The 23,403-nt window shown below is 38.2% G+C and overlaps 1 protein-coding gene across 1 annotated transcript; it reads left to right on the forward strand.

The window, feature by feature from the left end:
* Positions 1 to 5,333: 5,333 nt before the first annotated feature.
* On the forward strand, positions 5,334 to 22,228 carry LOC133533124 (putative fatty acyl-CoA reductase CG5065). The gene is made up of 13 exons (XM_061872084.1): positions 5,334 to 5,589; positions 6,174 to 6,267; positions 6,893 to 7,059; positions 7,666 to 7,756; positions 7,949 to 8,094; positions 11,057 to 11,166; positions 12,402 to 12,473; positions 13,400 to 13,520; positions 15,722 to 15,844; positions 16,293 to 16,412; positions 17,365 to 17,516; positions 18,212 to 18,317; positions 20,979 to 22,228. Exons 1-13 carry the CDS (start codon positions 5,456 to 5,458, stop codon positions 21,091 to 21,093), a joined length of 1,551 nt encoding a protein of 516 aa, XP_061728068.1. The 5' UTR covers positions 5,334 to 5,455; the 3' UTR covers positions 21,094 to 22,228.
* The last annotated feature ends 1,175 nt before the right edge of the window (positions 22,229 to 23,403 follow it).

Consider the following 23,403-nt stretch of genomic DNA (forward strand, 5'->3'; position numbering starts at 1 on the left):
GCACTGTCTTTTTAAATAATGTCTCAATAGTTATTTACGATACAAGTGCAGAAAATAGGAAATTCGCAACGAGTGGTGATAAATTAAAATACGACCAAAGGGCGACACGAGTTGCGAATTACCTATTCGCATGTGTATCGTACAACGTTTTACAGTACATATTATGTATCTTTTAATGTTTCGACATATGCACGGAAAGTGCTACTTCCCGCACGGGTGCGGGATAGTCGCATCATATGTACTGTAATAGTACATTACTATAGAGGACGGGAAACGAAGGGTTGCAAGCCAAGTAGATATAGACGGCCGAGCGTGACGAGGTCGGCTAAGGATACGCGGCCGGCAACCCCGTTTCTCGCCGAGATTTGTATAGTGCTTTTCTCAATGAAATAAAAAAAATAGGATGATGATGATGATGATGATTGTTATTATTACTTTCGGGTTACTGAAAGGGGAACGAAAATTTGGTTATTTTTACGCTACGACGCACGGTTTAGGAGATACAGCCCTATAAAGATTTCTACATAACTGAAAAAAAAACTTTATGGGGGTGTATCTCCTAAACCGTGCGTCGTAGCGCAAAAATAATGAAATTTTTGTTCACCTTTGAAACCGCTAAGTAATATTTAACAAACACAAAAAAGAAAAAAATAGAAAAAAAATAATAATGGCAGAATTTTGCTTATAGGTTTTTTATGGTTGAATGCCAAGACGTGCCATAATTTGACGTTTAAAAACAAAAGAAGGTTGCCTTTCAGGCCTAGGTGTGTAAGGCTGTATGAAATTCCTTTACATATCATCATCACTCATGGCACCTGATATGTAGTATTTCCTGACCTAATTTGAAGTAAGTCATGTCAACATTTCATTACAAGTTTGAGAAATAGTACATTACGATACAAGTGCGAAAAATAGGAAATTCGAAACAGTGGCGATAAATTAAAACACGACCGAAGGGAGTGTTTTAAATTGACACGAGAATGGACGAAGGTTGATAGTCTGTGGAAAGAGAAGAGTCGTGGGATGCATGGGGCCCAATACATTCGATCTTTTATAGGATACATTTCGGAGAGTGTGCTGAGGAATTGCACAACCTTATTCCTCCGTCCCCATTTCACCATCGGACTACCAGACAATCGGCACTTCGGCATCGCTTCATGGTAGGTATTCCACAAATACGCACGAAGCGTTTTGCTTCAACATTCCTTATGCGAACTGCCAAGGAGTGGAATGCCCTGCCCGAGTCTGTGTTTCCGTATGAGTACAATCTGAATCTCTTCAAGGCTAGAGTAAATAGGTATCTCAAAGGTAAGCGTGTTCCACCGTATACCGCATCATCACTTACCATCAGGTGTGATCGTGGTCAAACGCCTGCCTATATATCCTCCATAAAAAAAAAATACATTCCACGACTCTTCTCTTTCCGAACAGACTATATTAGGCTGTATTTGCGCGTCAGTTGATGTCTTTAGCGGCCAAAGGGTTAACTATATTAAAATTACCTACATCCAAATCAGTTTTTAAACTTAAAGTGACATCTTTACAAAATTGAGGGTCAAGGCACACGACCTTATACTGCCTAACATACGAGAAAAACCGTTTTTCCCGCAGTTCACCGTTGAGCGTCAATATAGTCGGTTCTTGCGAGAAAGTGTTAAATATAATAAGCCGATCAGCTTATTGTTAAATAAGTGTTATTAAGTAATGTGAAAGGAAATCACGACTATTCTTATTACAATCAAATTGTAAGGAAAATATTGCAGGTAAGTTGCATTCTTATTTTTGAGTTTTTCAACACACCAGGCAAAGGCTGACTTGATTGTTCAAAAACTGATGAGAAAGTTGCATTTTATCCACATGTGGGGCAAAGTAATCTAATGCAAATTTTGAGTTGTTTCGTTATTTGGATGATAAATATTTAACGACATTCATTTGATTTGGTTTGATTGTTCGATATCTTACAATTAAGTATGCTAATATTTTCGTCGGGTTGGTGTGGTGAAAAATTTTGTGTTTCACACGGGGGCAAAATTTGTTTAACCCTCGTGCCTTGAAATCCTCGCAACGCCCAAGATTCTACTTTTCGAACCATTGGTTCAGTGCTGTAAAATGGGGTGAGTAGGGATTGCGGGGGGAATAGGGATGCGAATCCAGAATTTGTTTTTTCAGTAGCTACTTTAATTTTCGGGCTCAAGTTGCTCTTAAACAAATTAGATTATATTTTTTCTTCTTTTGGCAACACTAAGTTGCCAAATCATACAATTTTAAACCACAAATTTACTATCAAAATTGATGCTCGAAAGCGACTTATTTTTGTTTGAATTTAACTTCGTTTTTATGTGAAAGTTGCCAAAATAAGGTTCATCAACCTTTCAAATATCGTTTATATAATTACAAGGCTTATTGAAAACAGAAAAACTTAAGTTAGATCTTCCTTATTTATAATGGTTTTAACATAGAAAACGATTTAACCGCATTTGAGGATTTTTATGGGGTGAGTAGGCGTATTGAGGGGTGAGTTGGGACGACAACGGGGAAAGTTGGGTCATGAATAGGAAGAGTTGGTGTTACGAACGGGGTGTACCGGGATGATAAAGGGGGGAGTTGGTGTTTGTAGTTCAGGGTTGTCAATTTACATGAGTAGTTAAAAGTGTCTTATTAAATGTGTAAATATTATTTTAAAAAATATCGAAGTATCGGAGGAGTTAAAGAAATTGCAAATTAAATAAACATGTTACATTAAAATGTGCCTTTTATTTATTTCATACAGTAAAACAGGCTATCACTGATAAAGTTGTTTATTGTTAATATTTGAACTTGGCTGTCATTTCACATTTATGTTTTTGATGGGAGTCACCTTACTAATTCCATATAGACCAAAGAATTTTTTTTTTATCTAAAAAACATATAAAAGTCACAACTTACAGAAAAAATTTAATCGTTTTATGTACATAATCAAAACATAATTTTGCTACATAAATAAAAATAAATATTCTCTAGAGACAAGTCAAGCTATTGTTATAATCCAAAAAATGTCAACCCTAGCAATTTTCCAATCTCACCCCATTACTGTCCCTTCTAACCCCAACTACGGGGTGACCTGGGATTGCCTACTATTACGTGTTTATTGTTGAAGCTATGAAATGAAACAACAAATTATCATTGACAAACTAAAATTCAAACATCCGGAGCACTTTTTTTGTATATAAATCAATGTGCCACATATAAACTAAATAAACTTTTATCCAGGTTTGAACTTCGATTTCGTCCCTACTCACCCCATTTTACGGTAGTTGTTGTTTACAATGTAGGTACTTGCGCCAAAATTGCGTATGAATATGTATGACATCACTATCAATACAATACTGTGGGTCAAAGATGAAGTTGAACACACAAATGAGAAAAAAAAATCTATTCAGTTTCTTGTTGACCGTGAATATACCTAGTTGGTTCTTTCAGTAAAGTGGAAAATAATTATCGGGTAAGTTTTTACTTACAACACGATCAACAATGTTAGTATTATTAAAGCTAAAACTTAAAAACTGCTTATATTCGTAACTCACTAATGAAAAACGTATTCCTAATTAAGTGTTGCATTATTGAGCACTCATTCCTTACCGCTAATGTCTTCAGGAGGCTGTTCGGGCTGTCACGTATTCTGTTCAGAAGCGATGCCATCATTTTACGCAGCATAGCACTGATACTGTCTACGCGTGCTTCCGCGAACATGGTGGATGTACTGCAGAACCGTGACAGCCCCTGCAGCGCCCTGAAAGCATTATTGTACTGGACGCGCAGTGAGCTGAACGAGCGTTGCGTACAGCTCACCATTGTTGGCCGAACGTTAATTGGAATTGAAAATATTGAAAATAAACCATTACAAATTGAACGGAAAACCGTAACGGACGGTAACAGTTTACGGTTCAATTTGTAATGGTATATTTTAAATGTCACAAAGTAAATAGCGGCGGCGCGCGCCGGAGCAGAGAGTTCGCTCAGTACAAAGTGCCATTTTCGCCGCACGCACACTGACGTTACATTTACAGACGTTCTCGGGCACTCTGTCGATTATATGTTGATTTAAACTAACACGATTTTCACTCATAATTTTAAAAGTAATATAGATACATACATACATACATATAATCACGCCTATTTCCCGAAGGCTACGATCCTGACATACCTCTTTCGCTTCCTTCACTTTCATGACATTCCTCATACACGCTCGTCGGTTTAGGGTGCTCTTGACCTGGCCTTTCTTCAGGATTTCCCCGATTTGATAATGTCGATTATGTTATCAATGGAGCTGCCGCTACATTACAATAGGTGCTTAAACTTAAGTACTTGCCTAAATATCGTCAGGCGACAAGCAAAACTCACTTATTTCTAATAAATAAATGAACAAAATTCAACCTTATTGTAGTAGTAATATGGTTCATTATGGCTATGAACTTGTGGTGGTATGGTGGAGGTGGTATGAGTGAGTTTTGCTTGTCACCTGACGATATGTTCCGATCTTAAATCGTCATTTAAGTACTTCACTAGTATCGAGACGATATAGGTAATCGAGAAAATTTGACTTAAGTAAATGTATATTTTTTTCCGCCATCGCGCCACGCGACAATATTTCCATCTTCATTATTAAGTCCTCAACTATGCGTGTCTCCAGAAAATTTCTGCTTCGCGCCTAAACTGTGGAATGTACAACTAGAGTTAGACAGGTAAGTAACATTACGGCCCAAAGAATCTGGAATTTCCTGGATTCAACGGGCATCAGTAATGAACTTTAAAGGGCTGTCACAATAGACCAATGCCTGGTCGACGTGGCATTCAAAGGCCCACAAACTACAATAATAAATAAAATAATAGACAAGTAAGTAAGCAGCACTATTAATAGCCCAGACTGTGTGTTATGTATGTAAAAGGGTAGTTGTAAGTGCATGCAAACGGTGGCTGCGTCCACCGTCATTCTCGAAAATATATTAGTTCATAAATGGCTGCCTTGCGTTTGACTGTGCTCCCCGTTCCAATACTTAACAGTGGCGGCGATTCATGTAATTCACGCGTGATTTTGAAGGAAATATGTTATCTACTAATAATACTGTGGGGTTGTTCGCGAATTTTGATCACCAACAGCAAGATTGGACAGTTTATAAAAACAGGCTCAATCAATGGTTTATCGCGAACAATATCAGTGAAGAAAACTTTATAATTAATTCTAGGGCGATCCCTCTTTTGTTTGCCCGTCGCATTGGAACCCTGTCCAAGTGTTATTGAAACATTGTAATTTCATCTTACGACTTGCGCAATCTGGGCTATCAAAGTCGCTGCCAAATTAGCTTGCTCTAACTATATCGCCTGCGATATTTCTGAATTGATACCACCTTCAAGAAAAACGAAGTCTCCAGAACAATACTCGCTAGCACCAAAGGTCCTTTGGAATTTATTTGCAGAAATGGAGACGACATACTCGGCGGAGGAGCTGGCAGCGATGCCGGACCGCATCGCGGCCACCTTCAGCAACCGCTCCGTGTTCGTGACCGGCGGCACCGGCTTCATGGGCAAGGTGCTCGTCGAGAAGCTGCTGAGGTATGTGGCCACCTTCACCAGCTCGTCACGTTTGAGTCACTTCTATCATGTGGATAAAGCCATCCATAATATGCCTACTGGCTGGTAAGGCCTGAAGTTTTACTTTCTATATGAATTTCGTAGCCAATACACACGTTGGTAGTCCGCGGACATAAGTAACATCAGAAGAGTCATTCAATTTCGAGAACCTCAAAAACTCGCTTCTCGAAGAAAACCCCATCTTATAGAGCATAGAAAATTTAGCTGATCTAATATTTACAGTAAGCGTTGATAATTTACGCGTGAGATGTTAATGTTAACTAATGAATTAAAGATAACATCAAATACCTAATAAATCTACAACACACGCAAGTAAAATAATTAAACGTAATTTTATACTTAGCTCGTGAAAAGTTAAAAATATCTTCAACTAAACAGATTTTATGCGAATGATTTTTGACAAATTTTATTCCTCCTTGACTTATATTTAAATATAACAAAACTACTATCACCAACTTGAAGAGCTCTAAATATTTCTAATGTGTCTGATCGCCGATTGCGGTAGTTCTCAGCAGTGTCTAATGTGAACATGTTCGTGTTTCCAGGAAGTGTCCAGATATCAAGCAGATCCTGCTGCTGGTGCGGCAGAAGAAAGGGAAGACGCCGCGCCAGCGCATGGAGGACACACTCAACGATCCAGTGAGTATTCTTTATTATCAGAGGGCCTACTGCGAACACCGAAGTTCGCAAATTGCATGCGTTCTTATCGCTAACTCCAGTGACAGAGAAAGTTGCCCACTATTTACCAGCTTCGGTATATGCGATAGGCCCGCAGACAACTCAGGGCCGTTCACACTGCAACTTCTTTATGAGTCGTCTTACTGGGCACAACCTAAAGTTATGTCGCCTTTGCTCGAAACTATGTCGCCATACCTTTGGCCTTTGATCTATTAGATGGCGCTACTTTTTGATATTTAACACATACCAGTGAAAGAATAAGGATCAAAGTCAAATGGCTTTCTAAAAGGTTTAATCATGTGTCGAAAGATGGCAGTAAATTTACTGTGGCTACAAAGTTTTCTTTGATAATCCACTTTTATTTCAAATTCTCTTCGGTACTAGTTTATTGAATTAGTGTGTATTGATGTAAAAAAAAACGGGCGCAGCTAAAAGATATTGATGCTATCAAAAAACTCACTCGGCTAAAAGATATTGATGTCAACTTTAGCCAGTCTTCTTAGAGCTCACGGGAACAACATAATATCGTCCTCGAAACGTCGAAGGTAATTTTAAAACTTAATTATACATGATTATTTCTCCTCAGTTGTTCGAGAAAGTACGCACAATGCGCGGTGGCATCGAGCCTCTCCTAGAAAAGATGACACTCATCGCTGGAGACGCAATTGAGCCAGATCTTGGACTAAGTCCAGCTGATCGTCAGAAGATCATTGAAGAAGCTGACATCATCATACATGCCGCTGCCACTATCAGGTACAATCATAATTAAATCTCACTCAGATAAGTAACGGACCTCGTTCTAGTTCTGATGATTTGGCGCATCGCGCACAATTTTAGACAAGATGACATAGCAGGAGATGTATGCAGGCGTGATCTTGTAGTCAGGCCCGAAGATCGTCAGAAAGTCATTGAAGAGACAGATACAGTGGCAGATTGGCCCTAAGACCCAGTTGGCCAAGGCCTAGGCCGGCCAAATATTAGGAGCGGCAGTCTATATGATGGGTGCTGAGAAAGGGGTGACGGATGCAAGTCGCTGCTACTGACATATACAATTATCAATATATATCACTCCGCAAATTGTCAGGTCTCGTTCTGATGATATATTTATATCCTATTATGATATACTAGTCCATCTTGGATGAGATGTCACTAATAGCAAATGACTCGGCTCTGATGACCGTCATAAAATCTTTGAGGAAACAGATATCATCATAAATGCCGCTGCTACAGTCACGTAAAGACATCATTAAAGTCAGTCTGCAAAGTTTCAGACCTTGTTCTGGTCCCAATAACTTTGAGCATGGTCCAGTCATAAATATAGGTTCTCATAAATATAGTTTGTAATTTGTGATCTTTTAGATTTGATGAGGAACTGAGGAAAGCGGTGTTTCTAAACGTGCGCGGCACTAAACTCGTATTGGAGCTCGGGAAGCAGTGCAAACGACTTCTGGTGAGTTCTTTATGCATTGGTTATGTAAACGGACATTGGATGTGGTATATATGGTGATGGTATAGGGATAATAACGACCCGTTATGAGCTGAGGGTGTTCAAAGTCAAGTACAAATAGATTTGAATTAAATGAGTAGTGTTGTAGTTTTGAATTTTGTCAGAATTTACCAATAAATCTCCCGCCTTCCACAGCTATTCGTCCACATCTCTACCGCCTACTGCCATCTCCACGAGAAACTTTTAGAAGAGAAGCCGTACCCTCCTCCAGCAGACCCTCACAAGATCATCCAGATTATGGAATGGATGGATGATGCTACTGTTGCTGCTGTAACACCTTTGTGAGTAGCTACTCCTAGAAATGCTTAGAAGAGAAGCCTTACCCTCCCCCTGCAGACCCTCACAAGATCATCCAGATTATGGAATGGATGGATGATGCTACTGTTGCTGCTGTAACACCTTTGTGAGTAGCTACTGCTAGAAAGTTTCAAAGAGAAGCCTTACCCTTTTTAAGCTATTGCATAGCTTCTATCGCGGGCCTTGAGCGCGGGGACCGAATCCAGAAATTCCGTAACGAAAAAACCTCACGCTCCCCACTCCGACGGGCACGGATCTGTCATCGTGTGTGATCGGCCATCTGTCGTGAGTTAAGCGAACTGTGACATCCACATACGAAACAATGCATCTTTTCGCACACCTTTCTTGTAAGCAATAGAGCTTAAAGTTGTATGTTCGTACGTTTTAAACGAATGTAATATCGAGTGCAAAATTAAGTGCGGTCGTCTGGCTCGTATTTAGTAAGTAATAGAGACGAGTTTGGCATGTTACATTGTATAGTAATGTGGTTAAATTGTGTTGTGTTGATCAGATAAGTGCCTTAATGGTCCGTGACGAACTGTAAGGCTAAGATGGTCGGCTCTTTATCATTTGTCGCCATACCTGTCCCGTTCTAACGAGGCTGTAAGTGCGAAAGTGACGGGCATAGTGACAGCTGATAAAAATGCGACCATGATACCGTTGCTGGTAGACTTATATTGAAGTAAACGTGTCACTAAAGCTTATCATGCGATGGTAATTATAATCTAATTTTGATAATTGCTGGTTTTACAAAAAGTTAACTGGTTAGTGCAAAAATAATGGAATAAGTATCAAGTTTTTAGACTTCTTGGTAATCTTTTTTACCAAACTAGCGTAGAAAAGGGGGTAATGTTGTTTCTGTGTAATGTAAAAGTATTAAGTGATATAATAGGAATGTTTTATTTGGCACAATTTGTAACGTAAACAGTTCACGGTTGATTTTGCACTTTCAATTCCTTCAATATTGAAGGTAATTATTACCTATACTATAGCTATTTAAATATACTGGATAGAGCAATAAAAATTCGAAGCTCAAAGTGTTTTTATTCGTGAGTATAGGTCTTACAAACTGATTACAGCGGTGGTAAATAAAAGTGTATTACTATACCCTGCCTGATGGCGTACAAAAACTTGAATAATTTACATACTAACATGCGAAATCAACATAAATACCTAGTTATTATTAATATTTAAAGTCATGTCAAATCATAAGCATTAAAATTGTATAGCAAAAATTCATAAATTGTGTAAAAACGATTATCAATTTAAAAAAATCAATAGTTTATGCTTAAACTGATTTAGGGATAACAGTCTAAAATGGACAGGCAATTTTTATTTGGATTTCATACAATACTAACTTACTAACATTTTATAGCTCAATGCCACTTATAAATCATTAGTTTATAAATCCTAGTGGGAATTGTCTCAGGATGTAGGTTGCACTTATAATGTAAAAACCAATATCCTCTTTTCTGTATCATCTGCCTATGTCTGTTTTTAATTATTAAGAGCGGTTGATATATTGCATGAAAGAGATCCTTATGACTTATTGCTACGTGATCCAAACTCAACTGCTAACGTTGATTTACAAAATGCATATCTGCATAAACTTGGCGCTGTAGCTAAAAAAAGAGAAAATTTAATGGATTATCAACAATTCTATAATTTAATGCGGATGGCCAATGTTCAACAAAGAGATATTCTTATGACTATAATTCATCATTTACAAACTTCAATTCAAGAACCATTTCAACTGCCAAAGTCTAAATAGTCATAAATACGATTTACAAGATTCAGTTACGAGACAAACAAATGTGTTGCTTCTTACCGAAACTTGCATGACGCATGATAATCCGATTGAAATACCTAATTTTAATTGTATTGTTCAGTTCAAACGAGATACTGTTTCAAAAGGTGGGGTATCTATTTACCAAAATAAAGATGATATTACTAATATTATGACTCCGAATATTGAAATAAATATTGCACACGTTAGCGATGTTAATGTTAGGCGCTCAGTTGTTGGAGATATTTGTGCGTGCTTATGCAAACTTAGAAATGGCCTACAAATAGTTATGGTAGCAATTTACATTTCTCCGAATCCAAAATTGGACGAGGTGGAGCATTTTATTCATCGCACTTTACTGGAGTACACTGAAGAAGGGTCGAAAAGACTTGGTACAAATGGTAATAAATTTCCACTTATCTTGGCTGGCGATTTCAACATTAACTTCGCTGATAAAAAATCAGAGCGGATGACAACTTTTCTATCAAAAACATTGAATTTGAAAATGAATAATGATCCACAAGAGTCCACAACAAAATATGGGACCACCATTGACGCGGTATTTTCTAGGTATTTAGAGGATATTAAGTCACAAACTTATGTTTCTTATTTCACTTATCATAAACCTATAGTTTCAATGATAAATATTCCTGAATAACCAACAGCTACTGTAAGATAATAAAACCCACATGTATTGAAAAATAATAAAAATATTTTAAACAATATTAACTTTTTATTTATTTAATAAAAGAAAAATTTGTTTTCTTATCGGTCACCACGCTCAAAAAGTGTAACTTGAATTAATATCAAAGAAAAAGAAATACTGCATAAATAAAATAAATAAATAATTATAATTGCATAAGTTGATACAAAATGCTATGCAATAGCTTTACCGCGGCAGTCCCCGAGTGCCACACGTCTTTTTTTTTTAATTTAAGTTCGTTTATTTATTACACAGCATTTAGGTATTTTAATTTAAGTTCATTTTCCTCTATCGTCTTAGGACTACTCACGTTATAATTTTCCGGGTCCGGGCCGAGGCGTCTGACACTACAGTTTTCTATAGAAAGCATAAGTAACGTGACCACTTTTAATTGCAATGCTGATGCTGCACGTTGAACGTTAAGAAGTCTATACTAAAGCCTTTATCCATTTTACAGCTTACTGAAGAAGCTACCGAACTCCTACGCATTCACCAAGGCACTTGGCGAAGCCCTCATCGTTGAAGCCCTAGACATTTTGCCGATTGGCATTCTGCGGCCCTCCATCGGTAAAACATTGCTTCATAACTACCCAAAAATTACCATTAAGTAATATAAGTCTCCCCTAAAGATCCTCATAATGACCTTTTACTGAAAAATGCCGACTACTAGACATCCCTACATCTCCCCAAAAAAAATCCACAATGATGGAATCGCTGATTGCCAGACCTAGGAACCAAACCTAGAAATAATTAAATAAATTAGTCGGTCAGGTTATGTCTCTGTGGGTTAGCCTAGTCATCGCACAGTGAGTCTAGCTGTATTAATTAAAAAAGCGGCCAAGTGCGACTCGGACTCGCCCATGAAGGGTTCCGTACAATTTATGACGTATAAAAAAAAAAGTACTTACTAGATCTCGTTCCAACCAATTTTCGGTGGAAGTTTGCATGGTAATGTATATCTTTTTTTTTTTTTTCATTCTGTTATTTTAGAAGTTACAGGAGGGGGGGGGGGGGGCACATTTTACCACTTTTAGAAACATTTACACGTCACGTGTTTTCTTGTGCATAGTAGGTTCTGCCATCTTGGGGGCTACATCGGAACAATAAACATCACATTTACGCCTGGCGCCAAAAATCTGACGGCTCCTGTGCTGCCACCTACAGTTCATGCACGCTCCCTATAGTTTCGGAAAAAAGTGGCTGTGACATAAACGGACAGACAGACGGACATGACGAATCTATAAGGGTTCTGTTTTTTGCCATTTGGCTACGGAACCCTAAAAAGGGACGAGCTGGCTATCTTCCGGGTGAGATACTCGACTCGTACTCTCGTGGCACTCGGCGCCGCTCCTGTGTTAAACCTACAGTATGTCTATCGGATGTAGAAAATTCGCGTAGTAAGGCCGCGGGGGCGCCGTCTTTGGCGGTCATGCACACACATACGCATACAAACCAATGTTATTGGTCTGATAGCTGACGGGGGCTCCGACATGGCGGAAATTCTCGGAAGCGACTTTCTGATATCGGATGTCGGAAGGCGCCTATGAGAGAAACATCTGCTGGAGAGTGCCATATATATAATCAAGTCCGCTTTTTTGTGTTATCTATAGTTTTTTAGTAATCATAATTTATAAATACACATATACTCGTAAAACACACATGTCATTTTACTTCTATCTGATATCCGATATCAGATCAGGCAATGTTAAAATGCTCTAAACGTTGAAAAAACAGCTTATCTTGACTCAATGACATGTCAATTTACATGAGTACATTCTCAGTTTGAAATATATGTGTTTCAGTCATCCCTATTTACCAAGAACCACTCCCCGGCTGGACCGACAACATAAATGGACCAGCGGGACTACTTATTGGTAAGTTTCTTGACTTCGACATGAAAATGAAAAGAATTTTGTCAAAAATTTCGTTTTTGATAAAGCTTAACCCCCTTATTCATAAAAGTCTACTAAAGTTGACAATTGATTTTGGTATGATGGAAAGAGACAAACGATTATTAGCGGCTTGTCAACTTTAGTAGACGTTTATGAATAAGGGGGTTAATCACTAACGGTACTTTTCTTTCAACATGCGACTAATACTCATCGAGACAATTCACAATTAGGCTGCGTAGTTTTATCACAATGTTCCTATGGCTACCTCACGTAGCCATCATCAACTCAGCTCGATGGTACCATAATATTGCATTGCCACCCAACCCACCAAACTTATGTATGTGAAGTTTCAGCTCAATCGAATAATGGGAAGTGGATCTAAATTAGCTTACAAGATTTAACTCACACATGCATACGTACATGCACACTAAACATTGCAGGTTGCATAAAAAGTTGTAAAATGCCACATCGTCAGGTGACAACTAAAGGTCACTAAGAAGTTTCGAGGTTCCCTTAAACAGTGGATGCCCAGAAAGCATCCGTGCTGACAGCCCTGACCGTCGTGTCCCTCAGGTCAGATTCCGAGCAGGACTACGGGCAAACGGGGCATGCCAATAGGTGCGCCATGGTTTGTGGTGCTGTGTTGCAAGCACATTGAGTAGAGTGACCGCGAATCAGTCCCCCATCTGGTCATGTTTTGGTTTAAAACGGCCGAGCTGGGACTTGAGCCTATTCAGCGCCTTCCAGGTGGACCATGGTTCTTTGTGGCCGGATGGGAATTGTTCCGACATTTGATGTGTGAACTACCACAAGCAAAGAGCCATATTGAACAGTTATTTCTTATTCTAAGACTTCATTCATCATATACATCAAATCCATGAATCTTTGGCTAACATTACTATTTTAAGGGGCCGGCAAAGGCGTCATAAGAAGTATGTACTGCAAGAGCAACAGCTACGCTGATTATCTGCCTGTCGACATTTTCATTAACGGAATCATGATTTGCTGCTGGGAGTTCATCGAGCAGGGGTGAGTCACCATCATTATTACCATTATCATCACCACCACCGCAAGTACATATATTATTTTCTTCATCATTAGTACAACGTAGTCATGAGGAACCCGAAACATTTTAACAGTGTATTCCTGATCATAAATACTTAAATGTTCTATAAACTTTTCTGGAATTCGCCTAGTTTCAGAGTTATCGCCATCATCAATATCATTATCAACCTTTAGTAATAGGTAATTCAAAGTAACATTGTGCCAGTTGCTGAACACTCTCAAAATTTCCGCAATTTCTCTAAACTTTAATGAGAAAATTCTCGTGCACTTTCTAAGTGGAGAAAGTTCGCATCAAATTAGGGATTATTGTCGTCAATAATTTTTAATGTTCTTAAAAACTATTGAAGACTGATTTATTTAACATTTTACGTCAGTCATTGGCGTCTATATATTTCATGTGTCATAGAAATTGAAACTAAATGAAATAAAGGTTTGGCAATAAACGTGCAGAAAAAGTACCACGAACCTTTCATGAGAATTTTGCAATTTTTGAAAATTTTGCACATGGCTACTTCAAAGTATTATTTATTATGTTTGACTCCGCCCAAGCTAACCTCTGCCAGACTTTACTGTGACAAGTGGCAGTACTAATAAACTACGGAAGGTGGAGGTAAGGAAATAAATCTCCATGTACCAAAAAGTGTCATCAAAAAACCTTAAATAGGTGGCGCTACAATACCTAGAATAGGTACTTGAACAAAAAATCTAATCATAGACAACGCACTTCACTCCGTCAATAGCGCCTAGGTTCTTAGCTACTCTAGCGCTACTCTGGAGAGATTTAGAACTATTATTTATAGCTGACAGCTGGACACTTTTGCAACAGTTCTACCATAAGAGATGTCACTCCTCTTAATTCCACACTCCATACCAATAAACGTCATATTTTCATAGGAATCTGACGTTTAGGTTAGTTTTCCCAATAAAAAGCTCTTCCTACAAACTCAACATTTAAAAAAATATTACTGTGAATCTAATCTTTAATGTCATTTGTTGCCATGGTTAGTTAACCAGCGGTGGCATCATGGTTCCATTTATATCACTTGTCACTATGCCCGTCACTTTCGCACTTAAATACTTGTTAGAACGTGACAGACATGGTGACAAATGATAAAGAGCCGACCATCATAGCCCTACAGGGGAAACACGAGAATAATACTGATTTTGTGTTATTTAAATATACCAAATATGCACTTTTTTGTAAGGTGAAACTCGTAAATGTCTAAAACACCAGAAACATTTCATACTTTAGCTATACTTACGCTACTATTCTTCCATTTTTGTAGTTATCCCATTTGCATCTTACAACAAAAATAACACAGACATGATGACACGATGAAATGATGTTTGATTGGTCTTAACATTATTTATAACTATGAACCTCCAGGTCTTTTTGGTGCATTTTTCTTTTGTTGCAGTACATCTTTTGTATTTCATTTTTAATTTGTTTATATGACTGTTTGGTTTCTGTATAAACTAAAAAAATTATAATGCATGTGTGGTAAATTTAAATACCATAGAAGGGCCATTAAAATCTCATACCCCTGGAATCTCATTCGCCTGGACGCGAGGAATTGTTGGGATTAATCCCTGCCGCTTCTTTTCGCCATCGCCCTACGCGACATTTCCATCTTCACCACTTAGATGGTTGACAGTCCTCAACTGTGCGTTTCTCTAGAAACTTCCTGCCTTGCAGAGCTAAACTGGAATGAACTGTCGCCTGCGGTATTTCTGGACCGATATGACCTCCAAACCTTAAAGAAAATAACGTATTCCCATCTTAAATGCCGGCAACGCACTTACAACCCCTCTGGTGTCGCAGGTATCCATGGGTGGCGGTAATCACTTACCATCAGGTAATCCGTCAGCTCGTTGGCCTCCTATATCATAAAAAAAGGTATGGCCAGGGGAATGAGATTTTTGTAGAATGACCCAAACTCAGGATTTTTACTAGTTTTTCCCGTGGACAACAAACAGTAACCATGGCAACGATTATTAAAGGGTGGATTGATGGACCTTTAAGGCTTCAACCCTTAAAGAAAAGAGCATACTATATTTGAATCGCTGGCAACGCACGACGGTAATTATTTACCATCAGTCGATACGTGTGCTCGTTAGCCTTGTATATCATTAAAAAAAAAACTATCTAACCTCTTTATTTTCAGTATCCATAATATCAAGGTCGTCAATTTCACATCTTCAGCGGAGGTCAAGATCACTTGGGAGGAGATGATCGAAGCTGGCAGAGAAATCATCTTGAACAAAGTACCACTCAACGGAGTTGCTTGGTAAGTGGTCACAGCAGCCTATAGACCTATGTAGGGACGTTAGGCAGAGGTCAAGGATATTTGGGAGCTAATGATCGAAGCTGAGGGACTGCTGCGAAAACCAAAATTCGCAAATTGCAGGGATCTTTCTCTTTTACTACAATGAAGGCGTAATTAGAATGACAGAGAAAGATGCTGCCTGAAATTTGCGAACTACGATTTTCGCGGTTATAGCCCTGAACTTGATTATCCGAAAGCTGACTTAGTTCATCAGAACCCTCAATCATCCGATCTTTTTAGGTGTTTTATATTTTAACGGTTTTTTGTATATAAGTCCAATTTTAATGTACTTTGATTTTGTTCTAAAATCCCACATTTCGATCATCCGAACTAGTCTTGCTATCAATTACTTCAGATAATCGAGGTGCTACTGTAACAAGTATGTTGACATGGGAATTATTTCACTCAGGTATCCCGGTGGATCGATGAAGCACTCTCGTCTGTACCACAACATTTGTGTGCTGCTGTTCCACTGGCTGCCCGCCATCTTAGTTGACTGCTTGCTCTGGTGTCTCCGCTACGAACCTGTGTACGTACCTACATTTTGAATATATAATAATGGGAGCGAGTCACCGTCCGCCGGAAATAAAATTGTAAACCTACCATTTTATTAGCCAGGCGTCTGGTTTTATATATCATAGCCGAGTATTTAGTCTATTGCTTTCACCCAATAGCTCATTTTAGATTGCCTCAAATCTCAATAGTCCATCCACCCGGGTGGGTGCTGCCCCTGCGTGCGTCCCATGACACGGGCAAGGGCAACATCCACTCGGTGTACCCCTTACATTTCGTTAAAGTGTCAAAACGGCCTCTACGTATTGGCTTGGGCTCCGCGCACGCCTCCCAAATATCTGGAATACCATTGTTTCGTGATAGAAAATACATACAAATATACTTGATTATTATAATTTACCTTATATTCATAATCATTATAGAAAAATCTAAACTAAGACCTGCACTGAATCATAATTTAGCCTATATGCGTCCCACTGCTGGACACAGCTGTCTCTTGCTTGAGAGGGCTTGGGCTACAGTCCCCACGCTAGACAGATGTGGGATAGGGACTACACATACACCTTTGTATTTCTTTACAGACTTCCTTACGATGTTTTCCTTCACGGAAAAGGTAGAGTTAAATTTAAAATACGCCCCTTATCCTCTAACCCAGCGATCTCCAATTCCTTTCCATTCCATTGTGTTATGAATAATCTTTATTTTATAAAATCAATATTAAATTTTTCTTCGTAAAGTTTGATATGTTTGATACTAGAGTATATTATACTCGTAGAGGCTGGTGAGCCTCTGCCCGCGACTATATTTATGTAGAAGTCGTTATACTGCTCACCTTCTCCATTCGAACACCCTCCCCATCCCTTTGGACTTGATGAAGGCTTTCTTAATTCAATAATGGTTTAAATTCGTTTAGAACATGTTCTTTTGAAAGGACATTCGGACTAAGAAGGATAATGATTCCTACACAGCCTCTGCCGCGTTCAACGTCGCGTGACTAAGGGCTTCGAGGTGTTCGAATACTACACCAACAACCAGTGGGACTTCCATTCCGACATCGCTCAGAAGTACAGAAATGACCTAAATCCACGGGAAAGGTTGGAGTATAAAGTGGATGCCAGTGGTAAGTATGCGACTTTATTATTTTACATCGATGCCATTGGTTTAAGGCTCGGAGCTGTACTACATCAGGTTCCACAGAATACAATAGAAAAATTTAACGACTCGTGACAGGACTCGACACCAAGACGAATAGGTCATCAAGCAGTTTGTAGGGTACATTAACAACAAGTACAGAAACGACCTGAACCCATGGAAAAAACTAAAATATAAAGTGGATGATACAGGGAAGTATTGTTATTATCTGTTAGACTGTTATTATCTATTTACGTATTTCTTAAATTAATACCTACATACCGTCTAGCTACACGGGATAATCAAACTTTCGTATTCTACACGGATGCCACCGGTAGTAGGCTCCGTGCTGTACTATTTCAGGTGCCACAACATAAGAGCATAAAGAATGGCCGTGATATGACTTTAAAATCGACACTAACAATAAGTCTATTGGGTTATTAAGCAGTAAGTTATGATACTACATAAATGAGTAGGATTTCCATTCATACATTCCTCAGAAGTACAGAAATGACCAAAACATATCTAAGTTTATACCTCCCATAAGCCAAAACCTCGTATTACAGGACTTTTCTATCGTTTCTCCTGATAATCACGATCATATATATATATAGAACCTCCTATTATTTATATTTCTCAACAAAACAAACAAAATAAATTAAATTCGCTTCCTTGTTCGTGCAGGTGTAGATATCTCCCGTTATTTCGAGGACTGCATCTTAGCAGCGCGGCGCTATATCCTCAAGGAGACAGATGACACCATTCCCGCCGCCAAGAGACACATGAAAGTGTAAGTTAGCTCTAAGATTTGCTTATTTCATCTAGGTACCCGAGGCTCCACTACTATTTCAGTTGGCACTTGAATAGAAGATAAAGAGATACTCTTCAGCAGAAAGAATTTGAACGACCTGTCTGGCCTATTGGGCAGTGACTCTGCTTATGAAGCCGATGGTCCCGTGTTGCTGGTAAGGGCATTTATTTGTGTGATAAACACGAATGTTTGTTCTTGAGTCATGGGTGTTTCCTATGTATTTAAGTATTTAGTACCTGGGCGACCGAGCTTTGCTCGGTTATAACTATTTATTGTAATATGGTGATGTATAGGTGATAATCTTAACTACATTTTTTTTTACTAAATTAAACTTGTCTAAAACAATAAAAATTAAAAAATTATATATAAACTTGAACATATAAAAAAAAAAACTTAGTCACCGGGCGAGGTTCGAACCCGTAACACTCGTTTAGCAGTCCGCGTCTTAACCCGCTGGACCAGACGGACAGTGGCCGGCAACACGAAATTAGCGACCATATTCTGCGTCGAAAGAAAAACGCATGAAAACTCGAAAACACGCGTTTTCCCAAACATAAGACTAATCTAGATCGATTGTATACCCCCAAAAACCCCCATATACCAAATTTCAGCGAAATCGTTAGAGCCGTTTCCGAGATCACAGAAATATATATATATATATATATATATATATATATATATATATATATATATAAATATATACAAGAATTGCTCGTTTAAAGGTATAAGATAAATAAGTATATTTTACCTATATATTTCGTTGCCTAAGTACCCACAACACAAGCCTTATTAAGCTTACTGTGGGACTTAGTCAATTTGTGTAATAACGTCCTATAATATTTATTCATTTATTATTTATAAATTTCGTACATTCACCCGCCTAGGCTATCTTTATCTCACGCGAGTTATTATATTGCCTTTCACATTTTCTCAAAGGTTAGCTGGAAGAGATTCCTTTTAGGGATAAGTTCGCCTTAGTACATAACATTTTTTTTTGCTTTGTTTTGTCTGTTTTATGTTAACCTGTTTATGTGCAATAAAGTGACATACATACATACATACATATATTGCTGTCCCGCCGTGATGACGGCTGGCAATTTTACTGTGCGAGGGAGTCAGCAACCTAATTAAGCCCGTGTGATAGAGTAAGAAGCAGGCGGATAAATGTACGGAATTCTTTATGCTAAGCGGCTCTTCTTACCTCATTTTTTTTAAGTCACTCGCGTGACAGCTTGAATTAAGTGTTACCTAATCTGGAAGAAAACTGGAATCCCCAAATAGGCCGCAAAAGAGGTTGAATGTTTGTATCAAAAATGTTTTTTTTCTCTTCTAAGGGGACTATATTGAAGATTTTTTTTCAGTTAGGAACTTAAAATCATAATTACTGCTGTTATGGTTTATTTTTGCTTTAAATTCGTTTAAAAGGGCGTCTTGGGTCCTCAGATATCAATTGTCATCAAAATTGTATCAAAATAATAATTCAAGATGGCAACCGGTTTGTTAAATTTTGACTTCAGATTCATATTAAGGGACCTCAGCTTTTGATTTATATCGATTTCATCAAGATCAGATCAAAAACAAAGAACTACAAGACGGTGACCTACCTGTGCAATTTTGATTTCAGATTCTTGTTAAGGGGCCTCTCGGGTCTCAGATATCGATTTTTATCTAGATCTGATCAAAAATAAAGAAATCTAAGATGGCGACCGTTTTATTCAATTTTAACTTCAGATTCGTGTTACAGGGCCTCTCGGATCCCCAGATATCGATTTTCATCAAGATCTGGTCAAAAATAAAGAAATTCAAGATGGCGACAATTTTTTTCAATTTTGACATCACATTCGTGTTACAGGGGCCTCTCGGGTCCTCAAATATCGAATTTAGTCAAGGTCTTATCAAAAATAAAAAAATTTAAGATAGCTACAAATCTGTGCAAATCTGACATCAGATTCCTGTTAAGAGGCATCTTGGATCTTCAGCAGCGGTATCATGGTCGCATTTTTATCACCTGTCACGCCATGCGTCACTTTTGCACTTACATACTTGTTAGAACGTGACAGGCATGGTGACAGATATCGTTTTTTATCAACATCGGGTCAAAAAATAAAAATAACTCTCCGGCCGCGGTCCGCTAGCTTATTAAACACTGACACGCTCATACTTACAGGGCGCCTGCGGCGCCCTAAACAGTAATAGGTCGGGCAAAGCCCGACATTCTGACTTACTTCCAGGACGTCCGCCCTTTACACTAATAGATCGGGCGAAGCCCGACACTCTGTGTGCGCTTCGCGCACTCTTACATACACACCAATAGGTCGGGCGAAGCCCGATATTCTGACGCGCGCTCTTACTTCCAGGGCGCCTAACACGCCCTATACACTAATAAGTCGGGCGAAGCCCGACACTCTGAGCGCGCGTCGTACTAACAGGGCGCCTGCTTCGCCCTATACACTAATAGGTCGGGGTTCGCCTGACATTCTTTTTCCCTTCTTTTTTTAATATTCTAGTAGGTATGCCCAATTAGGTGACAAAAAACGAAAAAATAATAAAACATTGAAAATAGTTTGAGCCTTGTCTAGATAAGGGGTTAGCGAGTTTCCCTGTACGATTATTCACTTTTTTCATTCATGTTTTTTCCAGGATGTGGTGCGTTGACAAGCTGTTCCGCATTTGTTTTTGGGCGCTGCTGCTGTACTGGATCAGCGGGTGGTTCTCTTCCACCCCCACCGCCGTCCCTGAAGCGATCTCCACATAATCTCGATGCTTCATACAAAATAGACGAAGACGTCATACAAAATATATAAAATAAAATAAAGAACTCAACGCTATATCAAGTGCTGATGAGCTTGAATCCGATTTTGACAAAAGATTACTAACCACATTCAAATCGATTTACCCATTTAAGAGCTACGGCGCCCCAAAAAAACACACATACACACACGTACCGATAAAATATATATAAAAATATTCCGAATTTTGAAACACAGACGAAAATCGCGTCATCTGATACCTATGTCATTGTTTTTTTTTATACTACGTCGGTGGCAAACAAGCATACGGCCCGCCTGATGGTAAGCATTCTCCGTAGCCTATGTACGCCTGCAACTCCAAAGGAGTTACATGCGCGTTGCCGGCAACCTTACTCACCGGCAGGAACACAACACTATGAGTAGGGTCTAGTGTTATTTGGCTGCTGTTTTCTGTTTATTGTAACTTTATCCATGTATAATGAGGACCCCGCAGCGTAATTAAGATGCATCCACCTTTTTGTGAGCCATTTCATTTAAAGTTATACACTATTCTTTTGTAGGATTTGGAGTAGGTGGTATCACTGCACTCCAATGTTCTGTCACCAGAGTGCAGGACTAGTACAAACTGTATACTTGTAAAACGCCGTAAACAGTATTTAGACAAGTTTTCACATATTAATAAAGTGCTAGTCGCGCTCTTTACGCAAAGTTTTGCGTGATATTTCGTATTTTTATGTTATGTACTTATGTATAATGTAAATAGAAACATAATGACACTCACATCACAATACCTATTTTACATAATTAAATATATTAGAAGTAACATACACCTATTCCTCACATGTACCCTAGTCTGTATATTCTCGGAATGGTTAACTACACCACTCTTGAGACCAGAAGAAATGTGGCACTAGTAAAATATTTTTATCTTCTGATTCGTGGCCAAATACATAACCCTCAGTTGCTAGCATTGGTTCCGCTTCGAGTACCTGTCCACAGCAGTATTCAACTGCGCCCTCGTCGCCGCGCACTGTTCGCAGTCCCGGCGGCGCGGACCCGGGCATTATCTCACTCACCGCTGCACCGCGCATTGTCTCTCTTGAATGATATATTGGACAGCGACAGCAAACTAGATATATTCCAATGCATTGAAGCTAGTCTTTTGGCAGTTAGTAGCCGATACCTAGAGTCAATAACGACGCCAAGCTCAATCAATGTATAGTTAGCAGTAAGTAAATTGTTAATATCAATACGTATATAATGTCACTCCTTTTAACATGTGTAGCTTGACTGTAAGTGTTAATTTAAGGAATAAATAAATATATAATATATAAATATTATTTCCAATAAAGACATTTAAAAGTTCACGTATTACACAAAAACACAAAAATATGTTGGACTCGACATGTTGTCGACTTGCGAAATCCAACAAAACGGTATATGTTGCGGGGCCGGGTATCTATAATAAACTACACGACAACATAATAGTACATTACGATACAAGTGCGAAAAATAGGAAATTCGAAACGAGTGGCGATAAATTAAAACACGACCGAAGGGAGTGTTTTAAATCGACACGAGTTGCGAATTACCATTCGCACATGTATCGTACAACGTTTTACAGTACATATGGCCCTTTAAATGTTCGACACAGTAACGTAATATGCTACTTCTCGCACTAGTGCTATAAAGTAGCCCCATATGTACTGTAAAGAATATTGAAAATGATCTGATATTCTACACTCGATTAAAAAAATGGCTGACTACAAATGCCTTTTATGACATGTCAGAATATTATAATAATGATTTAAATTATAATTTAATTTAATTTATTGGATGTATGAATTGTGTTGATTATTACTATTTTATATTGTTATATTTTATATTATTTAATTTGATAATTATGACATGTCAGAATATTATAATAATGATTTAATTTAATTTATTGGATATTTGATTTAATTTATTGTTTTGATTATTTTTATACTGTTTTATTTTACTGTAATTGAATTTGATTATTATTTATTATCTTAATTGTACTTAAATTGACATCGACCTAATTATATATTGTATTACCTTTTGACATGTAAAATTTGTAATTTTATCAATAAAGGAATATGAATATGAATAATATCAGTTCAATCACAAGATTTTTCAATTGTAATTTTTGAGAAAAATACCTGTCTCAAAATTTTCAGTCATTTTTCGATTCTTCCGTTCAATGACCGTCGTAGGTTTATGAACAATGGTAACGGACTGGAAATATATGTCTTAGGGCACTTTTTTTTCCTTCTTGGATCTAAAACTTCTAAAAG

The sequence above is a fragment of the Cydia pomonella genome, chromosome 28 (genome assembly GCF_033807575.1).
Source record: "Cydia pomonella isolate Wapato2018A chromosome 28, ilCydPomo1, whole genome shotgun sequence".
NCBI lineage: Eukaryota > Metazoa > Arthropoda > Insecta > Lepidoptera > Tortricidae > Cydia > Cydia pomonella.

Excerpts from the sequence above, each read along its gene's own strand:
- LOC133533124 (XM_061872084.1), top strand. The coding sequence starts at position 5,456 with ATGGAGACGACATACTCGGCGGAGGAGCTGGCAGCGATGCCGGACCGC. Across the intron at positions 5,590-6,173 it reads CTCGTCGAGAAGCTGCTGAG|GAAGTGTCCAGATATCAAGC; the intron begins GTATGTGGCCAC and ends TCGTGTTTCCAG. Across the intron at positions 16,413-17,364 it reads TGTCTCCGCTACGAACCTGT|CCTCTGCCGCGTTCAACGTC; the intron begins GTACGTACCTAC and ends ATTCCTACACAG.